Source organism: Lissotriton vulgaris, chromosome 11, assembly GCF_964263255.1.
Source record: "Lissotriton vulgaris chromosome 11, aLisVul1.2, whole genome shotgun sequence".
Classification (NCBI taxonomy): domain Eukaryota; kingdom Metazoa; phylum Chordata; class Amphibia; order Caudata; family Salamandridae; genus Lissotriton; species Lissotriton vulgaris.
In genome coordinates, this window is record NC_141699.1 from 1,067,650,225 (window position 1) to 1,067,677,105 (window position 26,881).

Genomic DNA, 26,881 nt, shown 5'->3' on the forward strand with positions numbered 1-26,881 from the left:
CAAATCTGCCTGACCAGTTCATCCACATCGCATTGCCCTGTGATTGGGGGTGTGGGAATCTGGCGGCGAAGCTTTGGCATTTTGCGTTCTCCTTTGTGGCGAACAGGTCGATCTCTGGATGACCCCACCTTTGGAAGTACGGTTGGAGTACTGATGGATGTAACTCCCACTCGTGCATCTGATGGCTGTGTCTGCTGAGCAGATCCGCCATTTGGTTGTCCTTGCCTGGGAGATGTTCTGCCATGAGGAAGATGTTCCTCTGAATGGCCCACTTCCACATGCTCTGAGCCAGATGAGACAGCTGTGGAGAGTGTGTTCCTCCCTGCTTCTGGATGTAGTACATGGCCGTCATGTTGTCCGTCCGGATCAACACGACCTTGTTGCACAGATGTACTTTGAACGCCTTTAAGCCATGAAGATTGCCATCAGTTCCAACACATTGATGTGCATCTTCCTTTGCTGAAGTGTCCATAGTCCCTGCACCGTGTAATGGAGTACATGCGCTCCCCATCCCTGGAGAGAGGCGTCCGTGTTCAGGATGATCTGTGGGACAGGCTCTTGGAATGGTCGGCCCTTGCAAAGGTTTTGTGGATTCCACCAATGCAGAGAGTTGAACGCCCGACCGCTCACCAACACTAGGTCTGTCAGTTGCCCATGAGCCTGAGTCCACTGACGTGCCAGGCACTCCTGAAGCGGACGCATATGTAGTCTCGCGTGCGGGACAATGGAGATGCAGGAGGCCATCATGCCTATCAACTGCATGAACACCCTCGCTGGAAGCGAGTGTTGGGGTCTGAATCGTTGGATCAGCGCCTGGATACTGGCGATTCTCACTGAACTCGGCTGCGCAGTGGCTGCCAGAGTGTCGATTGTCGCGCCCAGATACTGTCGCACGTGGGCGGGCTGGAGATGGGACTTTGGGTAGTTCAGAGAGAATCCCAGATCGTGCAGGAGGTGAATGGTGCGTGACACGTGGTCTACGCACTGCTGTTCCGTCTTTGCCTGAATAAGCCAGTCGTCTAGGTATGGAAAGACATGGACGTGCTGGCGACGGAGATGCGCCGCCACAGTCGCTAGGCATTTGGTAAAAACTCTTGGTGCCGTGGTGACCCCGAACGGCAGGACCCTGAACTGGTAATGCTGGTCTAAGATCGTGAATCTGAGATACTTTCTGTGGGAAGGATGCAGGGGAATATGAAAATAGGCATCCTTCAGATCCAGCGTTGCTAGGAAGTCCCCCTGTTGAAGCAGGGGAAGCACTTGCTGCAATGTGAGCATATGGAAGTGCTCCGAGTTGATGTACCAGTTCAGGGGCCTGAGGTCCAGGATCGGCCTGAGCGATCCGTCCTTTTTGGGGATCAGAAAGTACAGTGAGTATACCCCCGTTCCCCGTTCCTGTAATGGAACGAGCTCTATTGCCCCTTTTTGCAGCATGACCAGTACTTCTTGCTGCAACAAGGTCAAGTGCTCGTCGGACATAGCACGGCTTCTTGGCGGTATGTCCGGTGGAATGGACGTAAGTTCTAGACAGTACCCGTACTGGATAAGAGACCTCACCCACCTGTCCGTGGTGATGGATCTCCACGCCGGCAGGAACTGCTGGAGTCTCCCCCCGACAGGTGTCGTGTGATCGGGGGGAAGTGACAAGACGTCACTGCTTGTTGGAGGTGGTGGACCTGGAGGCATTGTTTCCACGTCCCCTGCCTTTGATATTATTGCCTCTGTAGCCACCCCTGCCCTTGTTGTTGTTATACGAGGACTGGGTGTTACCCTTGTAGTATTGCGTGGACTGGGATGCCTGGCCTCTCGAGGTGCCCCTTGAATTGGAGCGGCGAAAGGAGCCACCCCGAAACTGCTGACTTTGTAAAGCCCCCATAGACTTGGCAGTTTCGGTATCTTTTTTCATCTTTTCTAGGGAGGCATCCACCTCAGGGCCGAACAGATGGTCAGGATTCACTGTTTGACCCAGTATCGTGGTTTGTATGTCGGGTTTGAACCCAGAAATTCGAAGCCAGGCATGGCGTCTAAGTAAAACGCTTGTATTGATAGCTCTGGAGGCAGTGTCTGCCACATCTAGGGCACATTTGATGGATGCATTTGTAATTAGTTTACCCTCCTGAATGAGCATCTCCCCCGCCTCCTTGTATTGGTCAGGCAAGTGCTGCAGAATGGCCTCTAATGTGTCATAATGGGCCCTATCATAACGTGCAAGCAGGGCTTGAGTGTTAGAGATCCTCCAGATGTTCGCTGCCTGTGCAGCAATGCGTTTGCCTGATGCCTCAAAGACCTTGGATTCTTTGTCTGGGGGAGGAGCATCACCAGTAGTCTGCGAATTCGCCCTCTTTCGAGCGTTGGACACCACCAGGGAGTCCAATGGCAAGTGTCCCTTAATATACGTGGGATCCGTGGGCGCCGCTTTATATTTCCTGTCGATGCGAGGATTGACCACCCTTGCCCGGGTGGGTTCCTTGAATACCTCCTGTGCATGCTTCAGCACCCCTTTAAGCATCGGTAGTGTCTTGACTTGTTTTTCGGCTACCGAGAAGGTATCGACCAAGAAATCCGCATCCACGGGGTCTGAGTGCAGTTCGACGTCATGGTTCGCTGCAGCTCTCTCTATCAAAGCATTGAATGCCGCCGAGTCCTCCGTCGGGGACGTCTTTGCGGCGAAAAGTTGAGTGTCCTGGCCCGACTGCGGGTCGTCTGCGTCGCCTCCTGCTGTCCAGGGCACATGCTCCTCCTCCGGATCCGAGTACGCAGGATAGTTGTACTCTGCCTCGTCCACGTCAGGCACGGGGGAACGGGCCGGCGAGTGTTCCAGGGCTTGTGGAGACAGAGGTTCCATCAGAGCCGAAGATTCCGTTGAGTACCTTTTGTTCTTGAGTGGAATCCTGAAAGGTTCCATGGCCGGCTCCGACGTAATCTTTCGTTTGAGGAGCGACAATTTTCCGGTGTTGGCGTCGATGATCACCTCACGACGTTCCTCCACCGCAAGCGGTTGGAGCCGAAGCTTCGACACCACCAAGGCAGCCTTCGGCGTCAGTACTTCCTGAGAGTGTCCGCTCTGCTTAGGCGCGAAGGCCTTCGGCGCCGACTTGGGAGGAAGGGTAAAACGAATGGGCGTTTGTTCCTTGGCAGGCTTCGGCGTGGACCTAGGCACTACAGTGTCCTGGCTGGTAACCACAGTGGACTGTTGGATCCGCCGTAAGGATTCTGCCACTTTCTTTGTAAGGGATGCCGAGGGCTGAACAGTCTCGAGCGACTCTTCGTCTCCGAGAGCCCGGTCGCCGGTAGGTCTCTTCTTCGGTGCCGACGCTCCATGGCCTGGCGCACCGTCGGCGTGACGCTTCTTTGAAGCCGTCTTCGGGTCCGCGACCCCTTTCGGTGCCGACGCAGCCGCGTCGGGTGCCTTCACCTTCGGCGCCGACCCAGAGGACTTCGGGTCGGCCATTTTGGCGCGGCTCTTCTGGTCGGCCATTTTGGCGTGGCTCTTCAAGTCGGCCATTTTGGGTTTTGTGGAAGTTGACGCCTCCAGAACCTTCTTCACCAACGCCACTTTCGGTTTCGCATCCGAGGGTGCGAGACCAGTTGGCTTCGCTTTCGGTTTCTTGTTAGAAATGTCCGTGACCGGGCCCGCAGGCGGGGACGTAGGACTTATAGTTAGATCTTGGGTAAGGCCCGAAGGCGATCCCTCGACCTGGGCCGTATGACGGGGATTAACCCCGGAGTCTTTTTGGGGATGCTCTTCCTCTGAGCTATCTCCCATCGTGGCACAAATCAGTTCGTCGTCCCCTACCTCACCGGAGACTTCGTCGTAGGCCTCCTCATCCGCGTCGTAGGTCTCTTCCTCGGACGCGGGGCCAGAGTCCGACCCTTGTACGTCGTCCTCTTCCTCGACAGACTCCTGAAAGATGTCATCAGGTGGGGGCGCCGAAGCCGACAACTGTGCCTGGAGTCGATTAGCCCGGCGAATCTTCAAAGTTTTCTTACTCCTAAACTTCGAACACGCCATGCAGGTGTCTTCACGGTGATCCGGTGACAAGCATGTATTGCACACGGGGTGCACGTCGAGGTGCGAATATTTTGAGTGACACAGCGGACACTTCTTGAATGGAGTCCGCTCCATAGCAAAGGTTGTAGTGTAGGCCCGTCCGCGTCGAAGCACGTGGAAGGGCAGTAGGAGATCGGAGCTGAGAGTCAGTAAGAAAAACCGAACGCAACTATACCGACGCCCAGCCTAAAGACCTTTTGGTCTCAAGTAAAAATCGAACAACTATCTGTTCCGATGGAGGGAACCGAAAACACATCCGAACCCTATGGCGGAAAAAAACAATCTGGGGATGGAGGCGATGCCCATGCGCACTGTAGTCCAGGGGAGGAGCCACCTATCTCGTGATACTTCGAAGACTCTTCCAGGACAACAATGTGCAATCATCCGGACCCAACACTAGGTGGCGGACTATGCACAGATATGAATTCAGCAGCCCACATGCCTCGAACACAATGCCAGCTACGGAGCAAGGTAGTATTACCTCCTCCAGCAGGATGACTAGTGAATTAGTATAACAAGGCCAAAGGCTTCAAAGCCACTGCCGCCTGTGATATTCCTCAACAGCTTCCGCCTCCAAAGCAAGGGGCCATTTAGCACCAGAGCACGCATTAAAATTGATAGCATGTATTTTGCACTTTCAGTCTAGGCACACCCCTAAGGAGGGCCACCTAAAGTGCAGTCAAGCAAGGGTTCACTATGTTGAAATTGGTAAAAGCAGGACCTCTGGTTCAGGAGTATGTCCACTCTCCACAGGAAGGGCTCATATAGGTGATGTAGTTGTAAGAAAGTGGCTCTGTATATATTGGACCAAAGTAAGGTACAGTGTGCACAGAGTTCAGTCCCCAGAGGTATGGCAGAATGGAAAATGCTACATACCAGTAAGCATCTGTCCTTGGCATGTAGGGCTGCTGGCATTCATATCTTAGCATAGATTTCTGCCTAGTGTTGGGTCCGGAGGTTTGCACCTTGTTGTCTTGGAAGAGTCTTCAAAGTATCACGAGATAGGCGACTCCTCCCCTGGACTACAGTGCGCATGGGCATCTTCTCCATCTTCAGATTGTTTTTGCCATTGTGGCAAAGATGGAGTATAGGAAAGTAAGAGAGGACCATGTAAATGTATGTAAAAAGATAACCCTGCAGCTGTGACAAGCACTGGGGAGGAGGGTGGGCAGTATGAATGTCAGCAGCCCTACATGCCAAGAACAGATCCATACTGGTAAGTAGCATTTACCGTTCGAGGCATGTGGGCTGCTGAATTCATATCTTAGCATAGACTGTATAGCAGTTTCTCCTCTAGCGGTGGTGACCTGTATCAGCTGCAGTGGTTTGAAAAATTTAAGGACAGCCTGGCCTACAGCAGCTGGTTGCTTAGCTTGCACGTCAACACAGTAGTGTTTAGTGAAAGTGTGTATGGTAGACCATGTAGCTGCTCTACATATGTCTAAGGGAATATTTCCTAGGAAAGCCATGGATGCCCCCATTTTGCGCGTTGAGTGGGCTTTTGGGGAAATTGTTAAAGTGCGCTTTGCCTTTTGATAGCATATTTGAATGCATTTAACTATCCATCTGGCTATTCCTGTCTTGGAAATGGGATTGCCCTTATGTTGTGGTGAAAAAGCTACAAATAGTTGCTTTGTCTTTCTAAATGATTTTGTTCTGTCAATGTAATATAGCAGAGCTCTTGACGTCTAGTGTGTGTAGAGCTCTTTCAGCCACAGACTGCGGGTTTTGAAAGAAAACTGGCAATTCTATGGACTGATTGATGTGGAAAGTGGAGATAACTTTTGGCATAAATTTAGGGTTTGTACGAAGCACTACCTTATTGTGGTGTATTTGCATGAAAGGTTCCTGAATGGTTCGTGCCTGTAGCTCACTCACCCGCCTGAGGGAGGCAATGACAATTAAAAATGCAACCTTCCATGTTAAGAGCAGTAGTTCAAATCAAATATAAACTTTATTCGGATTATTACGATCCATAAAAGCATTACAGTTAAAAATCTTCAATGAGATCTGATTTACCAATTAATTTAAAAACAGCAAAAAGGAATTACAGTACTATTATAATTTAAAGGTTTTTCCGATGTCTGTATATACATTTTAGAAAATTCAGGACATGGTAACATGTGGCTTCGGTGTCCAAAAGCTGCAAACTCAACATGGCTGCTCTGCATTGTCTAAGACCCCAAGATTTTAGAAGGGTCAGTAGCCAGAGTTTGCGATGGTCCTGATAAAATTTACAGAACAGAACTGTATGAATGGTGGATTGACCTGATATCCCATCACATGGACATGGAGGTAAATTTGAATCCCAAACATTTGGTGTTGGGAAGACCACCAGTTTATGAAATATGTTCAGTCTGAATCTTATCAGGAGAAATCGTTCAAAGGTGCCAATGTCAAGATTTAGATAGGGCTGCATTGAAAGGGTAGATTGGACCAGCATAGCATGCTGCACCGACTGTTTTCCGGCTTCTGTCTGAAGTCTCAAATTTGTCAAATGATCCAACGCTCGCTTTTTTAAGTTGTCATTTGCGAGTTCTCCAATTTTTTCGGGATTAAGATAATATTTTTCCATTCCAAGATCGCTAAGAAAGGTCCGGATATAGGCCAGCCATTTGATTTTTAAAGCGTAGTCCAGAGACATTGCATCCGCCAATATTGTTTTTGTGAGGTCGTTTTTATCTGACGCCCAAATACGTCGCCAGAGTAGAAGTGGTTGGATTTTGGCAAGATCTTCAATATATGGTGCCCCTAATTCTAAGTGGCAGGCGTAAACGGAGGAAGTTTTGGGGGCAGATAGGATGAATCTAAAAACTTATTTTCTGCGATTTGCAGAGAAGTGACGTCCGTGTATCCCCATAGTCCTGCTCCATATAAGGCTGTAGATTGGCACTTGGCTTTATATATGGTTAACAGTTCCCTGGGTGGACGTTTTCCTAATTTTTGAGAGAACGACACCAATGCGGCTAGTGCTCTTTTAAAACAATGTTTTCTGGCTTCTACTGCTGGTTTCCAGGAGAGTTTATTGTCTATCATGACCCCCAAATAACAGTATTCATTTGTTGAGTCAATTTTTTGACTGTCGAGGTAGATGGATTTTTGCTGTTTTTTCCCGACCCCAGCCTTCATTACGAAAGTCTTTTTCACATTTATATGGAGGTCAAGAGTTCTCATAAACTGGGAATATCTGTTAAAGGACCTTTGGAGTTCACGGGGAGTTTGTGCGAGGAGGACGGCGTCATCCGCATACAGCAGAGCGGGGATCGGGCGGTGTTTGGCCAATGGGAGGTCACGGGCACCCTTTAGTAGCTCGGCCTCCAAGTTGTTGGTATAGAGGGAGAAAAGGAAGGGTGCCAGGACACAGCCCTGTCTAACCCCACGCTCTACTGTGAAGGACGCCGTCAGTTCTCCCTTTGCCCCGTAGCGAACTCTTGCGGATGGGTTGGAATAGAGTTCCCTTAGAAAGTTCAGGAGTGGTTGGTCTACCCCCATCTGTGCTAAAAGGGACCACAATTTTGTGTGGGAGACGCAGTCGAAAGCCGCGGACAGATCTACATAGGTCATGTAAAGTTTTGCTTTCTTTGCATGCACATATTTTCCGAAGATTATTGATAAATTTAGGGCTTGTTCCACAGTACCTAATCCTTTTCTGAATCCGAATTGAAGATCGGATAGGATACCTTTCTTCCGCCCAGTCCTGAAGTCTTTCTAATATCACTCTTCCTGCTATTTTCCCCAGTGAGTCCAGCAGGGAAATTGGGCGATAGCAGGCGGGGTCCATACGATTACCTTTTTTAAAAATCGGCACCATGATGGACCTAGTCCAAGACTCTAGAATTCCTATTTTTGCCGTAGCGCTGCAGACCCTTGTTAAAATTGGTGCCCAAAGTTCTGTTTGGTATTTAAAAAGGTCTGGAGCTTTCCCTTTTTTGGTAGAGTTCAATGCCACAAGAATTTCAGGAATTTCGAAATTTATATCTATCGGGTATGGTGGGAATGTTTTTTCCTCTTCTTCCAGCTCTTGGTCATAGATTGGTTTTTGGAAGATACTGGTAAAATGTGATACCCACGTTGCAGCATCTATGGCGGCTTCGATTTTTGGGGAAGTGTCATCCGCCAAAAAGGGGGATCTTATAATTCTCCAGAAGGCTGTAGAGTTTTTTTCCTGGGCACTAGTGTGGAGTTCGTGCCACAGCGCTTGCTTCAGTTCCTCTTTCCTCTTTTTCCTTGTTTTTTGATATTCACTTCTGAGAGTGGCTATTGTTCTGGGATCCCTTTCGTTTTTATTTAAGGCTAACTTTAGTTTTGTATGTGCCTTAGTGCACTCTTGATTGAACCAGCCAATAGCCCGGGATGAGGCAGATTTTTGTTTTCTTGTAAGTAACACCTTAATTTTTTCCATAATTTGGGCGAAGTTAGTTAAAAGCTCCGTGTCATTAGTAGCTATATCCAAACAGATTTCAATTTGGGGATAGACTGATCTTATTAGCTCTTTGGTGAGTTCCTCTGGATTTATCCTCTCCCACTTTATAGTATACCCATTTACTTTATCCACGTTGATATTTTCCTGAGTCAATGCGTTGGCTATTATTACTGGAGAACATTTTTGATAAGTTAGTGAGACTTCCAGAGTTAGTATTGCATGGTCACTTTGGGAATTTGGTGATACTTCAAAGTTCTTTACTCTTGATTGTAAGGAAGCTGATATAATTATAAAGTCCACCGTAGTTTGGTAACCTCTTCCTATATAGGTAGGTGCAAGTGAGTTTTCCCCATAGTCCAAGGTGTTTACTATCTGGAGATCCAGGTCGGATAGGAGATCATTCATTTGCCTTCCCATTTTGTTGTGCGAGAAATGGGTAAGTAAGAGGCCGTCTTCTGTCACCATGCCAGGGCATTTTCTTTTTAGTTGGGTACAGGCGTGAAGATTGAAGTCGCCTGCCCATACTATTGTTGCCGGGCCTCCTTCTCCTTGCTGCATTATGAGGGTGATTAGTTTTTCGTGGAGGTGGGCCAAAACTCTCTCAAAGTCCAATTCATCCAGATTGTTATAAAAATTGATAATGATCATCGACTCTCTTTTCTGGAAGTAAAGACCAATGATCTGCAAATTTGATGCCAGTTCAATAACCTTTATTTTAACGTTTTGGATAGTGTTCGCTATGTAAGTGCACAGACCTCCCTTTGGTCTGCCTGTGTGTCCCGACTGCGCGAGGGACGAGTACGTCTTGTACCCCTGCAGGTGATATTCTTTTAGTGACCATGTCTCCTGTATGCACAGTACTTGATGGTTAAGCATGTGGTACAGGATTGACCCATCCTCTATTTTTGTCCTTAATCCAGCGATGTTCCACGAGATCAAACTCAGGATTATTAAGCTATCCCTTGAGCTTTTTGTTCTTTTTAATTCATTTAGTTTCTCGGGAACAGGTGGAATCTCTAGGTCTGGAGGGACTGATGGGGGTTCAGGGGGTTCTAAACGGTCTGTATGATTTTGGGAGTATTCCTGAGGTTGTGGTAGTCAATCAACGCACTCCAGGGGACTATATCTGTTTGCTAATTGGAGGCCATTCCAACTATCCCAACGTATGGGGTCGTTGTGCTTTGTCCGATGATCCTGTCCACTCCATTCGTTCCTATCTCTGCCTTGATGGTTTGGGCCTAGTGGATTGAATGGGGGAAACCATCCTTGCCGCGGCTGTTGCCATAAGTGGGTGTTATAGTGCGTATATTGCTGAGGTTGCCACCATTGTTGGGTGGTATGATGTGGATGTTGAGGTGGGTTTACAGGAGGTTGGGTAACAAGGTGTGTGGGTTGGGGAAATAAGGCAGGTGGTTGCCACTGGAAAGCTGGATGCTGTAAATTTTGCAAGGAACTTGGCCTATCTGGGTAGCGTTGGGGATGATACATGTTGTATTCGGAGGGATTTATAGGGCCGGTGTTTGGTGGGTGTACATACGAGGGAAAATTTTGCCTCGAGGAAAGGGGTAGGAAGTAAGACAAGGGAAGGGGATTTATTTGTGTGGCAGGTCCTCTGTTGGGCGAATTGCAAATGTAGTTTGATGCCCCTATCTCCCTAAATTTGATACTGATGACGTCCCCCACTATTGCCTTCGTGCTTCTACCAACCCAATCTCCTCTACGTGCGGAGAAGATGTCGCCCTTAATATGGGCAGGTAGTGGTCTATGGAGTTGGAGCCACTGGGCACATTTGTTCCTCAGCTCTGCGAAAGTTTCTCTTGCGCCCTCCTTCAGTGGGGGAACTGCTGTTAACACCACCACGAAGGGAGAAGCTTCCGGGGGTAAGTTAATTATTTTGGGCCGAGGTTGCTTAGTCTTCAGATCTGATGGTTTTTCTTGGGAGGGGGTCTCTGCTGGAATGGTGGAGTTTCCTTTCGTTTGTCTATTATTTGTTTTTGATTGACCTTCTGGGCCTGTTTGTATGGCAGAGGAAGGATCTACCGCCTCCGGGGTGTTTTGGGGGGCATCCAGATTGCTCCCTTTTTTGGCTAACGAATGTGTTACTGCCGCTTTTTTGGTTAGTGAGATGTTAGACTTGTCTATGATGCCGGTTATTTGTTTAGTGCTGGATGGTTTTTTTTGGGGTATTTCCTTTGCTCCCTGCATTGGGGCGGGACCATTCCTGCTTGATTTACAACTGCATTTGGTGTTGATTAATGACGTGAGTCTGTCCAACTTTGATATGAGTGGTTTAATCTGCGCTGTGATTTTGGCCTCAAGGTCGGATTTTAAATCCATAACCATGTTTTCCACCCAACAGGGGATGCCTGCCGAGGAATTTGGGGTAGGTGTGATCAAATTGTGGTTCTTTATTTTTGTCTTTGGTTTTTCCTTGATGATTGGCATTGCCTTGGGGTGGGTGGAAATATTTTCCCTTATTTTTGTTGTTTCTAGGGTCATTTCTGGATCAGGTGGTAAAGGATTACTGATGGCACTCTGGTCTAATTTCTCAACCGGTGATTGGCAGGCTTCTAAGTCTGGGGTTGCGTCGAGATCGACGTATGATTGATCAGAGTCCGATTGGGTTACGGATAAATCTACGGAATTTGGAACAGTGAACGTAGGAGCGATGGTTAATGGCAATGGCAAGGAGCAGTTATTAGCCACCTGGTGAACGGGGGAATTTGCGGTGGCAAGTGAACCGAGCGAAGATCGTTTTGCCTGCATAAGGTCCAGAGAGACTCTTTTCTCCAGTAGGATGATGCTTTTGTCAATGGTGTCATTGACCCTGGATATGAAAAGGTCTATAGGGCCGGTCACTTGCGTTACCAGAGTCGCTTTCTTAGACGCACTTCTTGTTTTGGGACGCATCCTGAGTCCCAGTAATGTGCGTTAGATTTCGTGGGGGGCTGGGGGATCGACGTGGAGTTCAGGGTGACAGGGCCGTGGCCGTCCTCTGCCGTCCTCGAACGGCCTCAAACGGCCCTGTCTTTGCCCTGTCTTCGCCCGAGCTGCGTCCCGCGCTGCGGGAGAGAGGTGTTGTTAAGTAGGAGGCGTAAAGGGCGGGGGGCGGGCCAGCAGGGAGAGCGGACCGGAAGCTCTTCCTTGGTCTTGCAGGGACTTCTGGGAAATGAAGTCCCCGCACGCTCGCAGCCCCGCTGGTCCCTCGCGCCCCTTACCGCCTTGCTGTCTTGCTGCCGGTGTCCTCGCCTCAGTTCTTCAGGAAGCTGCCTCTACCAGCACCCACCAGCGAAGCGGCACCCGCGGAGCGGGTGCGGCGAGAGGTGGGCTGGGAGGCTGATGCGCTGTTTGGCTGGTGCGTGACCACTAGAGTGAAGCCTTCCGCTTGGATTGCAGAGTAGGTAGGTGTCCCACAAGGTGGAGGGAGAGGGGCGCTTTTAGCGGACTTGGATGGGCGGGGGGCGGGCCAGCAGGGAGAGCGGACCGGAAGCTCTTCCTTGGTCTTGCAGGGACTTCTGGGAAATGAAGTCCCCGCACGCTCGCAGCCCCGCTGGTCCCTCGCGCCCCTTACCGCCTTGCTGTCTTGCTGCCGGTGTCCTCGCCTCAGTTCTTCAGGAAGCTGCCTCTACCAGCACCCACCAGCGAAGCGGCACCCGCGGAGCGGGTGCGGCGAGAGGTGGGCTGGGAGGCTGATGCGCTGTTTGGCTGGTGCGTGACCACTAGAGTGAAGCCTTCCGCTTGGATTGCAGAGTAGGTAGGTGTCCCACAAGGTGGAGGGAGAGGGGCGCTTTTAGCGGACTTGGATGGGCGGGGGGCGGGCCAGCAGGGAGAGCGGACCGGAAGCTCTTCCTTGGTCTTGCAGGGACTTCTGGGAAATGAAGTCCCCGCACGCTCGCAGCCCCGCTGGTCCCTCGCGCCCCTTACCGCCTTGCTGTCTTGCTGCCGGTGTCCTCGCCTCAGTTCTTCAGGAAGCTGCCTCTACCAGCACCCACCAGCGAAGCGGCACCCGCGGAGCGGGTGCGGCGAGAGGTGGGCTGGGAGGCTGATGCGCTGTTTGGCTGGTGCGTGACCACTAGAGTGAAGCCTTCCGCTTGGATTGCAGAGTAGGTAGGTGGTAGATGCTATAAGGACTAAATGGCTTCTTAACCGAGCGCCGAAAACACCCACCTGTCCGTCGGTACCTCGGGCTTCCACTGAGCAGTAGTTCACATGAATTAAGTGGTTCGAAGGTGGGTCCCATGAATCTGATAAGTACTACGTTTAAGTTCTAGAATGGTGAAGGTGAATGCCTTGGAGGGATAATTCTTTAAAGCCCTTCCATAAAAGCTTTGATAGGTGGTATTCTGAATAGGGACACATGTCGGTTTTGAAGATATGCTGCTATAGTAGCAAGGAGTAGCCTTATAGATGAGTATGCTAGGTTACATCTTTGAAGATGTAGCAGGTAACAGATTAAGTTTTGGATGGAGGCATCTAATGGATTGATTTGGTTATTACAATAAATTTCAAATTTTTTCCATTTAGCTGCATAGCATGCTCTGGTAGTGGGACGCCTTGCTTCCTTGATAATGTTCATGCAGTCTGGAGGCAAGTTAAGATATCCAAACTCTAAGACCTCAGGAGTCAGATCGATAGGTTAATCTGATTGGGATCTGGGTGCCTGATTTCTTCATGGCTCTGTGTTCGCAATTGTGGCAAAAGATGCAGTCCTTGGTGAGGAACTAAGTTCTAGGAGCGTCGTGTACCATGGCTGTCTTGCCCATGTGGGAGCAACCAGGATCATTGTGAGTGACAGTTGCCTTAGTTTGCGTGCCACTAATGGAATCAGTGGGATTGGTGGAAAAGCGTACGCAAATCTGCCTGGCCGGTTCATCCATATCGCATTACTTTGTGACAGCAGGTGTGGGAACCTGGCGGCAAAGGACGGGCATTTTGAGTTTTCGTTTGTGGCAAACAGATCTATCTCTGGATGTCCCCACTTTTGGAAGAATGGTTGGAGAACTTGAGGGTGAATCTCCCATTCGTGTATTTGTTGACTGTGTCGACTTAGTAGATCTTCTATCTGATTGTCTATTCCTGGGAGGTTCTCAGCCAGGAGGTAAATGTTTTGTGGAATTGCCCACTTCCATATGCTCTGTGCTAGGTGAGATAGCTGCAGAGAGTGTGTCCCTCCTTGCTTTTGGATGTAGTACATGTTGTCCGTCCGGATTAACACAGCCTTGTTGCAAAAGTATTTCTGAAAGGCTTTCATTGCTAGAAATACTGCTAGTAACTAAGTGGTTTATATGTAGTGTATTTTGTTTGACTGTCCAGAGACCTTGGACTGTGTATTGAAGGAGATGGAGTCCCCAACCTGTCAGTGATGTGTCCGCTGTTAATACTACTTGTGGAACTGGCTCTTGGAACAGTCGCCCCTTGGAAAGGTTTTGTGGGTTCCACCACTGCAGAGAGTTGCAAGTACGACTGTCTACCAACACTAGGTCTTTTATTTGTCCTTGAGCTTGGTTCCACTGCCGTGCTAGGCATTCCTGTAAGGGACGCATTTGAAGCCGAGCATGAGGGACAATGAATATGCAGGAGGCCATCTTGTCTATAAGCTGCATGAACACTCGAGCTGGCAGGGAGTGTTGTGGCAAAAATCTGTAAGTGAGAGACTGTATGTTGGCTATCCTGTCTGAATTTGGATAGGCCTTCGCCACTGAGGTATCTATAGTTCCTCCCAGATATTGTATGTGGGAGGGTTGCAGATGTGATTTGGGGAAATTTATGGAAAATCCGAGGCTGTGTAGTAGCTGGATTGTCTGCGAGGTATGGCTGGCACACTGTGCGTATGAGTTGGCTTTTATGAGCCAATCGTCGAGGTAGGGGAACACATGGACTTCTGAGGTGTGCTGCTACTACTGCTAGGCATTTTGTAAAAACCCTTGGTGCTGTAGTTACCCCGAAGGGGATAACTTTGAATTGATAGTGGTGACCTTCTATTGTGAACCTGAGTTATCTCCTGTGAGCTGGATGTATAGGGATGTGAAAGTAGGAATCTTTGAGGTCTAATGTAGCAAGGAAGTCCCCTTGCTGGAGTAGTGGGAGTACTTGTTGTAGAGTGATCATATGGAAATACTTTGAGTGTATGTATTGGTTCAGAGGTCTAATATTGGTCTAAGGGACCAGTCTTTTTTGGGAATGAGGAAGTATAGAGTATGAGTATGTTGAAATGGGACTGGCTCTATGGCACTTTTTTCCAGCATGGATAGCACCTCTTGTTGTAACAGCGTGATGTGTTCTTTGGTCATTGGACGGTCTTTGGGTGGTATGCTAGGTGGAGTAGAAGTGAGTTCCAGGCAGTAACCATACTGGATAATTTGTCTCACCCATCTGTCTGTTGTAAGGGCGTTCCAGACTGGTAGGAACTAATAGTTTACCTGTTGGTGTAGTTTTGCATCTTGAAGATCTTTTTGGATTCACTATGCTGTGCATTATTCCGCGGTCTAGTGGTTGGGTCCGGAATCGTAGTCTTTTTTCCGTAGCCCAGGTGGGCGTCGACGTCCCACCTTTTGGTGTCCTTCCTGTGACGTAGGCATGCTTCCTGCGGAAGCTCCCACCCTTGGGCGCCATCTTCGCATTCTTTTTTCCCGTTTGTGTTTTGTTTCCGAATAGTATGGCAATGTTTGAATATTTGTTTCACCGCTTTTTCCTGCAAGTATGTTCAAGTCTTTGCCCCGTTTTTACCACCTCTTAATCCAGTCTCATCTTTCTGGCGGAGGTGGGTGGGTTCGCTAGTGAATCCAGAAAGATCTTCAAGCTGCAAAACTACACCGACAGGTAGGAAACTATTCGTTTTGCAGCGTGAATCTTTCTGGATTCACTATGCTGTGCATCGACTTTGTAGCGGTTTGTTATCATTGTGGTGGCTGGGTGGAAGATGAGCTTTGATTTTTGAATATGTGTTGAAGCACCTTCTGTCCCACTTGTGCTTCGTTCATTTGTATGTCCACACAGTAGTGTTTTGTGAACGTGTGCACTGAAGCCCATGTTGCCGCCAGGCATATGTCCTGGATGGGAGTGTTAGCCAGGAAGGCTATTGTTGCTCCCTTTTTCCTGGTTGAATGGGCCAGTGGCCCCTCTGCCAGGTCTTGCCCAGCTTGTTTGCAGGAGAATTGTATTGCTTGCGCAATCCATCGTGCAATTGTCCCTTTATAACTGCTTTTCCCACGAAACTGTCTGCGAATGACAATTTTTTTTTTGTTTTTCTGTGATCCTTAGTTCTCTCCATGTTGTGCATGACAGCTCGTCTGGCGTCCAGAGTGTGCAGTGCCCTTTCTGCGTTTGTCGTTGGTTTTGGAAGAAACTAGGTATTTGAATAGTTTGGTTGATGTGGAACTTCGACACCACCTTTGGCATAAAGTGTGGGTCAGTTCTCATCACCACCCTATCGTTGTGAATTTGTATGTAGGGTTCTTGTAGCGTTAACGCCTGTAACTCGCTCACCCTGCGCAGCGAGGTGATTGCCACCAGGAAAGCTGTCTTCAAGGTTAACATTTGTAGGGAGGCCTTATGGATCGGTTCTAAAGGCGCTTTCATGAGTCCCGTTAGTACTAGGTTGAGGTTCCACGCGGGTGCTGGTAACCTCTGTGGCGGTGCGATCCTCTTTGCCCCTTCCAAGAATCTTTTTACAATTTGTGAAGTAATGAAGCTCTTCCCTGTCTCTCCTCTAGTGTACGCGACGATGGCTGCCAGGTGTACCCTTAGCGAGGATGAGCTCAGATTAGCCTCTAGCAGGTGCGTGAGGTATGTGAGGTATTTAAGCACGGTTAAGTCTCTTGTCATTTTGTTGTGCAGTTTTTCCTTTCTACACCATAGTGTGAACCTCTTCCATTTGGCCACGTAGCACTTCCGCGTGCTAGGTCTTCTCGCCTCTCTAAGTACCTTCAGGGTGCTCTCAGGTAATTTAAGGTGTGCGAATTCAATGTCCTCAGGAGCCAGGCTAAGGATTTCTGGTTCTGGATGCAACATCTCTCAGTTTTGCATGGAGAGTAGGTCTTTCCACCTCCCAAATCTGTGTGGTGCACTCTGTCATCTCCATAATCTGCAAGTACCAGGTCTGTCTGGCCCACTGTGGTGCCACCAGTATCAGGGTCATGTTGCTTGTTCTGCACTTGCAGAGTACCCTGTGTATCAGGGGATCGGCGGAAAAGCATAAGCAAATGTCTTTGACCAGCTTATCCATAGGGCATTCCCCAGTGAACCTTTCCCTGGTTGCCTGGATGCGAAGTGCTGGCATTTTGCATTCTGGCGTGTTGCAAACAGGTCCATTGATGGTGTTCCCCACCTGTCAAACAGTCTCCTTGTCTCTTGGGCATTGAGCTCCCATTCGTGTGAAGCCGCTGTCTGTCTGCTGAGCCAGTCCGCTTCCACGTTGTCCTTCCCTGGTTGGTGAATCGCCAGGAGATCTATTTTTAGTGGGATGGCCCATTTCCATATTTCCTGCGCTAGTTCTGACAGTGGGGCTGATTGTGTTCCTCCCTGCTTGTTTATGTAGAACATCGCTGTTGTGTTGTCTGTCTGTCTGGATCAACACTGTTTGGTTGTACAGCTTCGTCTGGAATGCTTTTAGTGCGAGGAACACTGTCTTTAGTTCCAGGTAATTGATGTGTTTGACCGCATCCACTGGTGTCGACAGACCCCTCTCTGAGCTTTTTCATGTGTGCTCCCTATCCCTTCTGGGATGCGTCTGTGGTGAAGGTCACATTTGGTGTTGGAGGTTTCCCTTTGGTTATGTTTCCTTTGTTCCACCATGATATCTCCCCGTGCACTGCTTGCGTTACAACCACTAGATCTTTCCAACAACCTTTAGCTTCAGACCATTGATCCTGTAGCCACTCCTGGAGTGGTCTCATGTGGAGTCGTACATTCGGCACTATGTGTATGCATGAGGCCATCATGCCCATCATCTTGCTCGCCGCCTTCACTGTCAGGACGCCCCTTCTGGTAGAGGCGCGCCTCCTTCACCAGTGCCAGCGTTCTCTTCTCGCTGGGGAACACCTTCTCCTGTACGGTGTTGATCTGCGCACCCAGGAACATTTTTACTTGTTCTGGGTTCATTGAGGATTTTCCCCAGTGGATGGAGAAGCCCAGGGCCATTAGTGTATCTGTCACTCGCTGTGCGTGCAGTTTGCATGTCTTGTATGATCTTGCCTTTACTAGCCAGCCGTCCAGGTAAGGGTATACGTGGATCCCTTCCCTCGTTAAGTGTGCTGCGACTGCTGCAAGGCACTTTGCAAATACCCTTGGTGCTGATTTTAGTCCGAATGCCAGTGCCGTAAATTGATAGTGATTTGTGTTGATGACAAATCTTAGCAGATGTTTGTGCCGCCTGTTCATTGGGATGTGCAGGTAGGCATCTTTGAGGTCTATGGTGACCATGAAGTCCCCGCCTTGTATCTGTGGAAGGACCTCTTGCAGGGACGTCATTTTGAATTTTGGGGTTTATATGTATTTGTTGAGGAACCATAGGTCCAGGATGGGTCTCATTGTTTCGTCTACCTTTGGTACCAGGAAGTACGTGGAGTACACCCCCTTGTCCCTCTCTACAGGAGGTACATGCTCGATAGCCTCCTTCAACAGGAGTTCTTGTGCATCCCTTTGAAGTAGCTCTAGTTCCTTGTTTGCTAGTGCTCTTTTCGGTTTTCTGTTTGGTGGTGTCTTTTCCAACTCTATGCAGTACCCGTACTGCATCGTGTTGTGAATCCATCTGTCTGTAGTTATTTTCTTCCACTCCTGGAAGAAACGGTTCAATCTTCCTCCCACCGGTGTTACGTACTCTTGCATGTGCAGTCCGAGCCACTCCTCTTTTTTTTGTATGAGGTGGTCCTGATGTTGTCGGGACATTGGCTCTTTTCCTTGCTGTTGCCGCAATGATTGAGTCTGCAGTGACCGTTCCCTGGATGTAGGGTGGGTCCTTGGGGGAGTGCTTGTACTTCTCAGTCCTGGGTGAGACGGGTTTACAAGTCGCCGGCTCTTTGAAGGCCTCTCTCCTTTGTCCTTTAATGCTTTCGAGCATTGGCAGGTACTGGCTTCTAGTTTGTATTGGGAGCAGTGTTTGCACAAGGAAATCCGCCTTCAGCTGTTCCTCTTCTAGTTTTACTTTGAACGCTGCTGCTGCGTTCTTGACGACTTCATTGTAAAGTCCAATGTCGTCGGGCGGCGAGGGCCTCGCCGGATGTGTGTCCACTCCCTCTTCTGGACTCTTGCTCTGGTCGTGATCTTCCTCCTCCTCATAGTAGGGGGTCTCTTCTCGATATTCCAGATCTTCCTGGCTTTCAGGCGGTCCTTCGACCTCGAACTCTTCTTCCTCGACAAACTCGACCACCGGTGGCTTTGGCTTCGACGGGATTGTATATGCTTTCATCCTTTCGTCGAAATCTCTTTAGCTGCAGGATGTTCCCCATCTCTGCCTCGAGTCTTCTCTTCTTTCTTTCCATCTCGGCTGCCTGTTTGGCGTCGATTGGTTGTGCCGGTCTCTTTGTCTGGGTTGCGGCGTTGAGGAGGTCTTCGGCATCGAGCGTTCCTTTTCGTGGACGCTTTGACGACCTTGGTTGGTCGCCGCCCTTCGGCGCCTGGGTGTCCTTCTGTGAGGATCCGCTGGCCCTGGGTGTTGCTGCTGACGCCGGAGCTTTGGGTGTTGCTGCGTGGCCTGAATGCAGTGCTCACTATTCTAGTGATCACTATGTATCAGTCCCAACAACCCTTATTGATGATTGGTTGTAAGTCAACCTGATAGACCAGCTATCCTAGTAGCATGGACAAGAGCAGTCTTTAGGCTAAACTCTAGAGGGCGTGTTAAGCCAGCTGTTATACCATCACATATACCCCTTGAACACCAAGTGAAAGGACACCACACAAGTTGTTATGAAAATAAAAGGATATTTAGAAAACAACAGCCCTGGACTCTTTATGAGGACAGGGCGCTAAGCACAATACAAAGCTCTTAAAGAATTTCTGAAAGTCGCACAATTTACACAAATGCCCGAGGGGCACGAAAAACCATATACTCTAAAAGTGGAATGCGAAATTACTAGCAGGTAAGTACTACTCTCAGACTTTAGGAACGCTGGACCTACAATGCTGAACCCTTCGATTAGAAGCAGGAGACTTAGGAACGTCGTGTGCAGAGTGGAAACTCTCACGCGTAATGCGGGACAAAGTCTATGGTTGCTAGAAATTACAAAGTTAGTGTTCTCGGGCGAACCCGACTAGGTAGGTCAAAAACGAAAGTGGATCTAGACAGTTAGAGAGTTGGTCTATGCTGGAGCACCGTGGTACTCGGTTTACCTAGCCCAGGGGCTGCGGCTGCATAGGGTTCAAGTGTTGTCGGGTTTCTTAGTTGACGAACCAGGAGCCTGAAGTGGAAGTTGCTGGCAGGCGACCAGTGAAGATGTTCCGGGCCGACCCAAGGACTGGATCGGCTGAAGAGGGTACCTGTAAGCAGAGGGGACCAAGTTCTGATTCACTAGCCAGTGATTAGATGGGCACCAGGATGGCACCGGATGAAGTCACCTCGACCAGGTGAGTGGGCGACGCTGGGCTCTGCAGTCTCTCGGACCAGGAGGCGTTGTCGGCGACCAGGATGGAGGTGCGAGCTGTCCCACAAAGGTATCTGCTGTCGGCTATGTTGGACCCAGGATTGGGGCAACAACTCTTGGCAAATGCAAGCCCACGCGGTGGACTCAAAATGGCGTCTGGAGTGGACCAGGAGGGTCCGGGGTGCTACTCTGTTGGAGGGGAGCAAGGGCCAGCCTGGAGCAACCAGACCAGCGATGGAAGTGCCGTAGTTCGTCGTCAAGAGGGCTACAAGCCAGCAGGCAAGTGGCCGGACAACGCGGTGAGCAGCAAAGAGCAGAAGGGCCCCACGCAGATCTCGTGGATGCTGGGGGGCTGGACTTCGGTGCTGGAGCTGCTCAGGGTTAGGGCTTCTCAAACCCCAAAGCACTCACTCGAGGATCCCTCGGCGGTCGTGCTGGATAAGCGTAGTGCAGTTCTGAAGATGGCCGGTCCCTCGAGGTCTCGTCACACCCACGAATCTCAGCTGGGCTGATGATGTAGGTAGAGGTCAGAGGTGCCAGGGAAGCCGGGTATCGTCGAGCTGGTCAGTCGGATTCCGGAGGAAGGACGTGCAGCAAACCGCAGAGTTCTTAGATGGTGCCTGCGGGTGCAGGGTGACTACTCCTTAGTCACAAGGGAGAAATCTTGAGAAGAAGTCGAGAGTTCCTTTCGTAGAAAGTAGTTTCTTGATTCAAAGATGATCTAATTTGGAAGGGTCCCCGCTCCTGCCTTTATCCTAAAGAAAGGGGTGGGTACGCGACTAGGTCCTGCCCTAGGGGTGGGACCAGGAAGGGGGGTGGTTACACCCCTCTCCCATGCCGGACTTTCCCCAGGCCAGGGGCTGGTGTGCCCCTGGAACTGGTTCTAGCCGGCAGATGCGTAGTGAGCACCGGGGTGCCACTTGCAGTCACCTTCCTGTAAAGCCCTGCCTACCCAGGATACACAAAACCCTGTCTGGGATGGTGCTAGCACCGCCCCTGACAGGAAACTTTTTGTCCAAGCTCCCCTCGCTGGAAGGACTCCCAGCTGCAGGGGTCAGACTCGTGTCTGTGGTGGCAGCATCCATTTTGTGGAGCTGAGGCTTCAGTTAACTTTAACCGGGGTTCACAGTTACATACATGTCGTGTCCCTCTAGAAGGGTGGAATGCTAACCCCGTCGCCAGAATTGGCGAGGGGTTAGTATTCCAATTCGTATGACACCTTACTCGACATGTTTTGATAAAGCGATACCAAAGATAGCATATAACCGCAAGGATTATAATGCACTTAAGAGTATATGGTATGCGTTATCATGGAACAGCTATTAGGACTTGGTTCCGCAAGCTGCAAACTGGCTCAGCTCATGCCAGAGCACCATCTCACACGATTCCAAGCACTCTGCCTTCAGGATTGTAAAGGCCTGCCATAGGAGTGACTGATAGGAATCAGTGTGTCCATTTTAGGGTTAGATATAGGTATACTATATCTAAAGCAAACGGTGATTACACCACCTTGCCCCAGCTGTCGTGCAGCCAGTTGTGCCAGATTAAGATGGCCAGCCAGGGGTGGCATAATACATGCTGCAGCCCCGGGTAGGCCCTGGGTACACCTATGCCCTGAGTTACAGGGTCTGATAAGGTGGCCCAGTACCAATTGGAAATGTACCTAAGGTACATGGAATCCATTTTAGAGAGAGCAGTAGGCCTGGGGTCCTGACTGGCAGGGTCCCAGGCCAACTAAGTCGGAAAATCAGCAAAACACCAGGCAAAAAGTTGAGGGCAACCATAGTCCGGTATCCATCTTCCTACAGAGGGCAAAAGCATTCAGTTAAAAGTTCAGCGCTGCATAATTCAATAGAACACTAGATAATGAGGAGTCCAGTAAAGTACTTATAGCAAATTTGCTTAAGCACAAAGAAAATGGAAAAGTTGAAGAAAAAAAAAGAGCTAATGCCATGTGTATCTTTTTTTGTTCCTCAAAAGCAGAATCTAGATAGCGGAAAGATACAAATTTGTATATTTTTTATTGAAAAAAAGCCTTTGTAGTTAAAAGCATTCATCTTCGTTCCGGCTGTCACTTTTCAAGAGACAATTAGCAGATCTATAGGCGTCAAACTAATCCACTGTTCATTACAAAAAGGAAATCTATACTTTAAATACAGCCTCCCAATGACTTTTCCATACTCTACAATGTTTCTCCTCATGTTGACATTTTAAAATTGTAAAACACTTACCGCTGAATCACTCTACCAGGATCTCGGTCAGAAGGTGGTTGCTGAAGTGCCGAAAATCTGTTTAAAGTGCTTGTTCCGGGGCGCCCAGGCTCAGGAGCTAAGCAATAAAACAATGACTTATGAGTTGCGACACTACATGATCAACAGGCAAAGAGCTGTGAAGAGATCCATCTGTGCATTCCGTGCAAAATTGCAACCATCCTTATCTTACTTCCAGTATTAAGTCCCATCTCCGAGAACTAGTAACACCAAATGAACAAGTTACTTACCTTCGGTAACGATATATCTGTAAGAAACATTAGTTAGTGTTAGATTCCTTACCTTAGAATATCCCCAGGCGTCAGTCTGGATCCGGAAACTTTTGCGTAGCAGTACCCCTGCGCGTCGGTAGGCGTCGTCTGCAGGCGTCCCCTGCGGCTCCGCGTCCGTCGTCGGCGTCGTGCGCCGTGATGACGTCGCTGGAGTACATAGACGCCGCCTCCGCGTGCTGACGTCAGTTCTTTGCACACAGCATTTCCGCGCCAGGAGACGCAGAGCCATGAGAGAACCAACACTGGTGCCATGTAAAAACTAGGGCCCTGAAAGGGATGACCTTAACCCTAGGTATCAGTTCGCAGAACGGGGAGGATGGGTGGGTTCGGTAAGGAATCTAACACTAACTAATGTTTCTTACAGATATATCGTTACCGAAGGTAAGTAACTTGTTCATCTGAAAGAAACACGTTAGTGTTAGATTCCTTACCTTAGAATACATACCCCAGCAATACCAACCCCGGTGGTGGGTCTGCGAACCAATACAATACTACACCAGAAAGTCCTGGAGGACAGAACGGCCAAAGAAGCCATCCCTCCGGACTTGACTGTCCAGGCAGTAGTGCCTCGCAAATGTGTGCAGCGAGGCCCACGTAGCCGCTTGGCAAATGTCCTGCAAGGGGACTTCCCGGCCCAGGGCAGTAGTAGCCGCCGTGGCCCGAGTGGAATGGGCCCTCAGCCCAACAGGAGGCTCCTTCCGAGCCAAAGAGTAGCACGCTTTGATGCAGAGGACGACCCATCGAGAGATGGTTCGTTTACAAACCGCCCGTCCCTTCTTCGCACCCACGTAGCCAACAAACAGTTGGTCATCCACCCGGAACTGGCGTGTGCGATCCATGTAGAATGAAAGCGCACGTTTTGGGTCCAGACGGTGGAGCCGCTCTTCATCCTTTGAAGGATGCGGAGGCGGGAAGAAGGAAGGGAGGGTGATGGACTGCCCGATGTGAAAGGCCGAAACAACCTTGGGCAGGAAAGAAGGTCTAGTCCTCAGAACCACCTTATCAGGATGAATGGACAGGAAAGGAGGCTGGACAGAAAGAGCCTGGAGCTCACTCACCCTCCTGGCAGAGGTGATGGCAACCAGGAAAGCCGTCTTTAAAGTCAGGAGACGGAGAGGACAAGAATGAAGGGGCTCAAAGGGAGCACACATCAGGAAAGTCAGAACCAGGTTCAAATCCCACTGAGGCATCACAAACGGAACAGGTGGAAACATGTGAGTGATGCCTTTCAAGAATCGAGTTACAATCGGGGATTTGAACAAAGAAGGCTGATCAGGAAGCCTCAAGAAGGCTGAAAGGGCAGAAAGGTAGCCCTTGATAGTGCCCAGAGCAGAGCCCTGCTGGGCAAGAGAAAGAAGAAACAGAAGAACCTCCGAAAGAGGGGCAGAAAGAGGGTCCACAGCCTTTGCTGTGCACCATGCCACAAATCTGTTCCACCGACAGGCGTATACCGACTTAGTGGAGGGACGCCTGGCTGCCAGAATAACATCACAGACTTCAGGAGGCAAGTCAAATGGCCTCAACTGCCGCCGCTCAATCTCCAAGCATGGAGGTGGAGACTGGACAGGTTCGGGTGGAGGACCGTCCCCTGCTGCTGCGACAGAAGGTCCTCCTGAAGGGGCAGGCGGATCGGGGGACCGACTGACATGCTGAGTAGCTCGGGATACCAGTACCTTCGAGCCCAGTCCGGAGCCACAAGGATAACTTGGGCCCGGTCGCGCCTGATCTTCTTCAGCACTCTGGGCAGAAGTGGTATAGGCGGAAAGGCGTATAACAGACCGCAACTCCACTCGCGCCGAAAGGCGTCGCCGTGCGAGTGCCGTCTTGGAAACTCCAACGCGCAGAACTGATGACATTGCGCGTTCTCTTCTGTGGCGAATAGATCTAACCAAGGCTCTCCCCATTGCAGAAAGATGCCTTGCGCCACGTCCGAGTTCAGACGCCATTCGTGATCCATCGAGCACCGACGGCTGAGTTCGTCCGCCCTGGCGTTCAGAGAACCTGCCAGGTGTTGAACCGTCAGAGTCACGCCCTGACGTTCCAGCCATTGCCAGAGGCGCAGAGCCTCCTGGCAAAGGGTCCACGACCCCACTCCGCCCTGTTTGTTGCAGTACCACATGGCGGTGGTGTTGTCGGTGAACACCTGCACTACACTCCCGTTGACAAAGGGGAGGAATGCCTTCAGTGCCAGACGAATCGCCCGCAGCTCCAACAGATTGATATGGAGCCGGGACTCCGCCGGAGACCAGATGCCTCTGATCTCCGCCTCTCCCAAGTGGCCACCCCAGCCCTGGAGGGACGCGTCCGTCACGACAAAGTGCTCCGGTTGGGGAAGGGAGAGGGACTTGCCCCTGACCCAATCGCGGTCCGTAAGCCACCACTGCAGTTGTCTCGCAGTGCCCTCCGAGATCAAGACGTGGTCGGACAAGTTGCCCTGATGCTGGGCCCACTGAAACTTCAGGTCCCACTGCAGAGCCCGCATCCGCCACCTGGCGTGATGCACCAGTAGGATGCAGGAAGCCATCAGTCCCAGCAGCCGCAGCGTCAACCTGACCGAGACTCGGGATAGCGGCTGAAAGATGGGAATCAAAGCCTGAATATCCCGAACCCGCCGTTCCGGAGGATAAACCCGAAACTGCGCCGAGTCCAGAACCGCTCCGATGAAAAGGAGCTTCTGAGAGGGACACAGGTGTGATTTCGGCACGTTGATGGAGAACCCCAGGTCGTGCAAGAGGTCTGCCGTCATCTGAAGGTGGTGGACGACTGTTTGGGGCGAGCCCGCCTTCAACAACCAATCGTCTAGGTAGGGGAAGACTGAAACCCCCAACCTGCGCAGATGGGCTGCGACCACCGCCATCACCTTTGTGAACACCCGTGGGGCGCTGGTAAGGCCGAAGGGGAGCACGATAAACTGAAAGTGTTCCAGGCCTACCGTGAACCGCAGGTAACGCCGGTGGGCCGGCAGGACGGGGATGTGAAAATAGGCGTCCTGCAAGTCCAACGCTACCATCCAGTCTTGTGGGTCTAGAGCAGCCAAGACCTGAGCTAACGTCAACATCTTGAACTTCTCCTTCCGGAGGAAGCCGTTGACGTTCCTTAGATCCAAGATAGGACGTAGGCCCCCCTTGTCCTTCTTGGGCACCAGAAAGTAGTGGGAATAGCAACCACGCCCTACTTCTGGCCCAGGAACGCGCTCGATGGCCCCCTTGGCCAAGAGGGCCGTAACTTCCTCCTGCAGAAGTGTCAAGTGGTCCCCCGACACACGGTGGTTCTGCGGTGGCATGGCTGGAGGAGAGGTCTCGAAGGGGAGGGAGTAGCCCCTTCGGACGATTTGCAGCACCCACCTGTCCGAAGTGATCGTGCGCCAGTGAGCGTGGTGATGGCGAACCCTGCCACCCACTGGCGTCACATGGGGCCGAAAGCACGGACTAGGAGGATTTTGGGGTAGATGCTGCGGGGGAAGGTGTGGTCTGACCCCGCCGTTGTCCCCGACCGCCACCACGGCGGTTTCCACGGCCGCCACCGCGTTGGAAGGATTGTTGCGGCGCGTGGCTGGCAGCACGTGTGGGGGCGCCCCTTCCTTGGCCACGAAAGGGACGAAACGAACCCGGTTGCTGACGCTGGGTCGAGAGACCCAAGGACTTGGCCGTGACCCTGGAGTCCTTGAAGCGTTCCAGCGCGTGGTCCGCTTTGTCACCGAACAGGTGACAGCCATCAAACGGCATGTCCATCAGGGTATTCTGGACATCAGCCGAAAAATTGGCGGATCTCAGCCAGGCGTGGCGACGAATCGCCACCGTCGTAGACATAGCTCTGCCCAGCGAGTCGGTCGTATCTAGACCACACCGAATCGAATATTTCGCTGCATCTCGGCCCTCAGCCACAGCCTGACCGAGCTTTGCCCGCACCTCCATGGGGCATTCTGGCAGCAGCTCCGCGACCGTATCCCACACAGAGTGGGTGTAGCGGCCCAAGAGGCAGGCGGTGTTGCAAGACCGCAGGCCCAAACTAATGGACGAGAAGACCTTTTTGCCAAACTGGTCATACCTCTTGGATTCCCGGTCGGGCGGGGCCGACGGGAATGCGGACTGGGAGGTCGAGGCCTGGATCACCAGACTCTCAGGAGTGGGGTGGGTAGACAGGTACTTGGGGTCGTCCGGACAAGGACGGTGGCGCCTGGCCACGTTCCGATCAACAGGCGCACCTGAAGCGGGCCTGGACCACGTGCCCAACAGAACGTCAGACAAGGCTTCATTAAACGGCAGCAGTGGCTCCAGTGGGCATGA

At 50.7% G+C, this 26,881-nt stretch overlaps 1 protein-coding gene across 3 annotated transcripts in view; it reads right to left on the reverse strand.

Annotated features, from left to right (window-relative positions):
• EIF4G1 (eukaryotic translation initiation factor 4 gamma 1) overlaps positions 1-26,881 on the reverse strand; it is a 1,004,595-nt gene that overhangs the window by 214,029 nt on the left and 763,685 nt on the right. For all 3 annotated transcript variants that reach the window (XM_086944451.1, XM_086944450.1, XM_086944449.1), the window contains one exon: positions 22,285-22,381. In XM_086944451.1, coding sequence (XP_086800577.1) covers positions 22,285-22,381 — 97 coding nt within the window. The remainder of the gene's footprint in view (positions 1-22,284; positions 22,382-26,881) is intronic.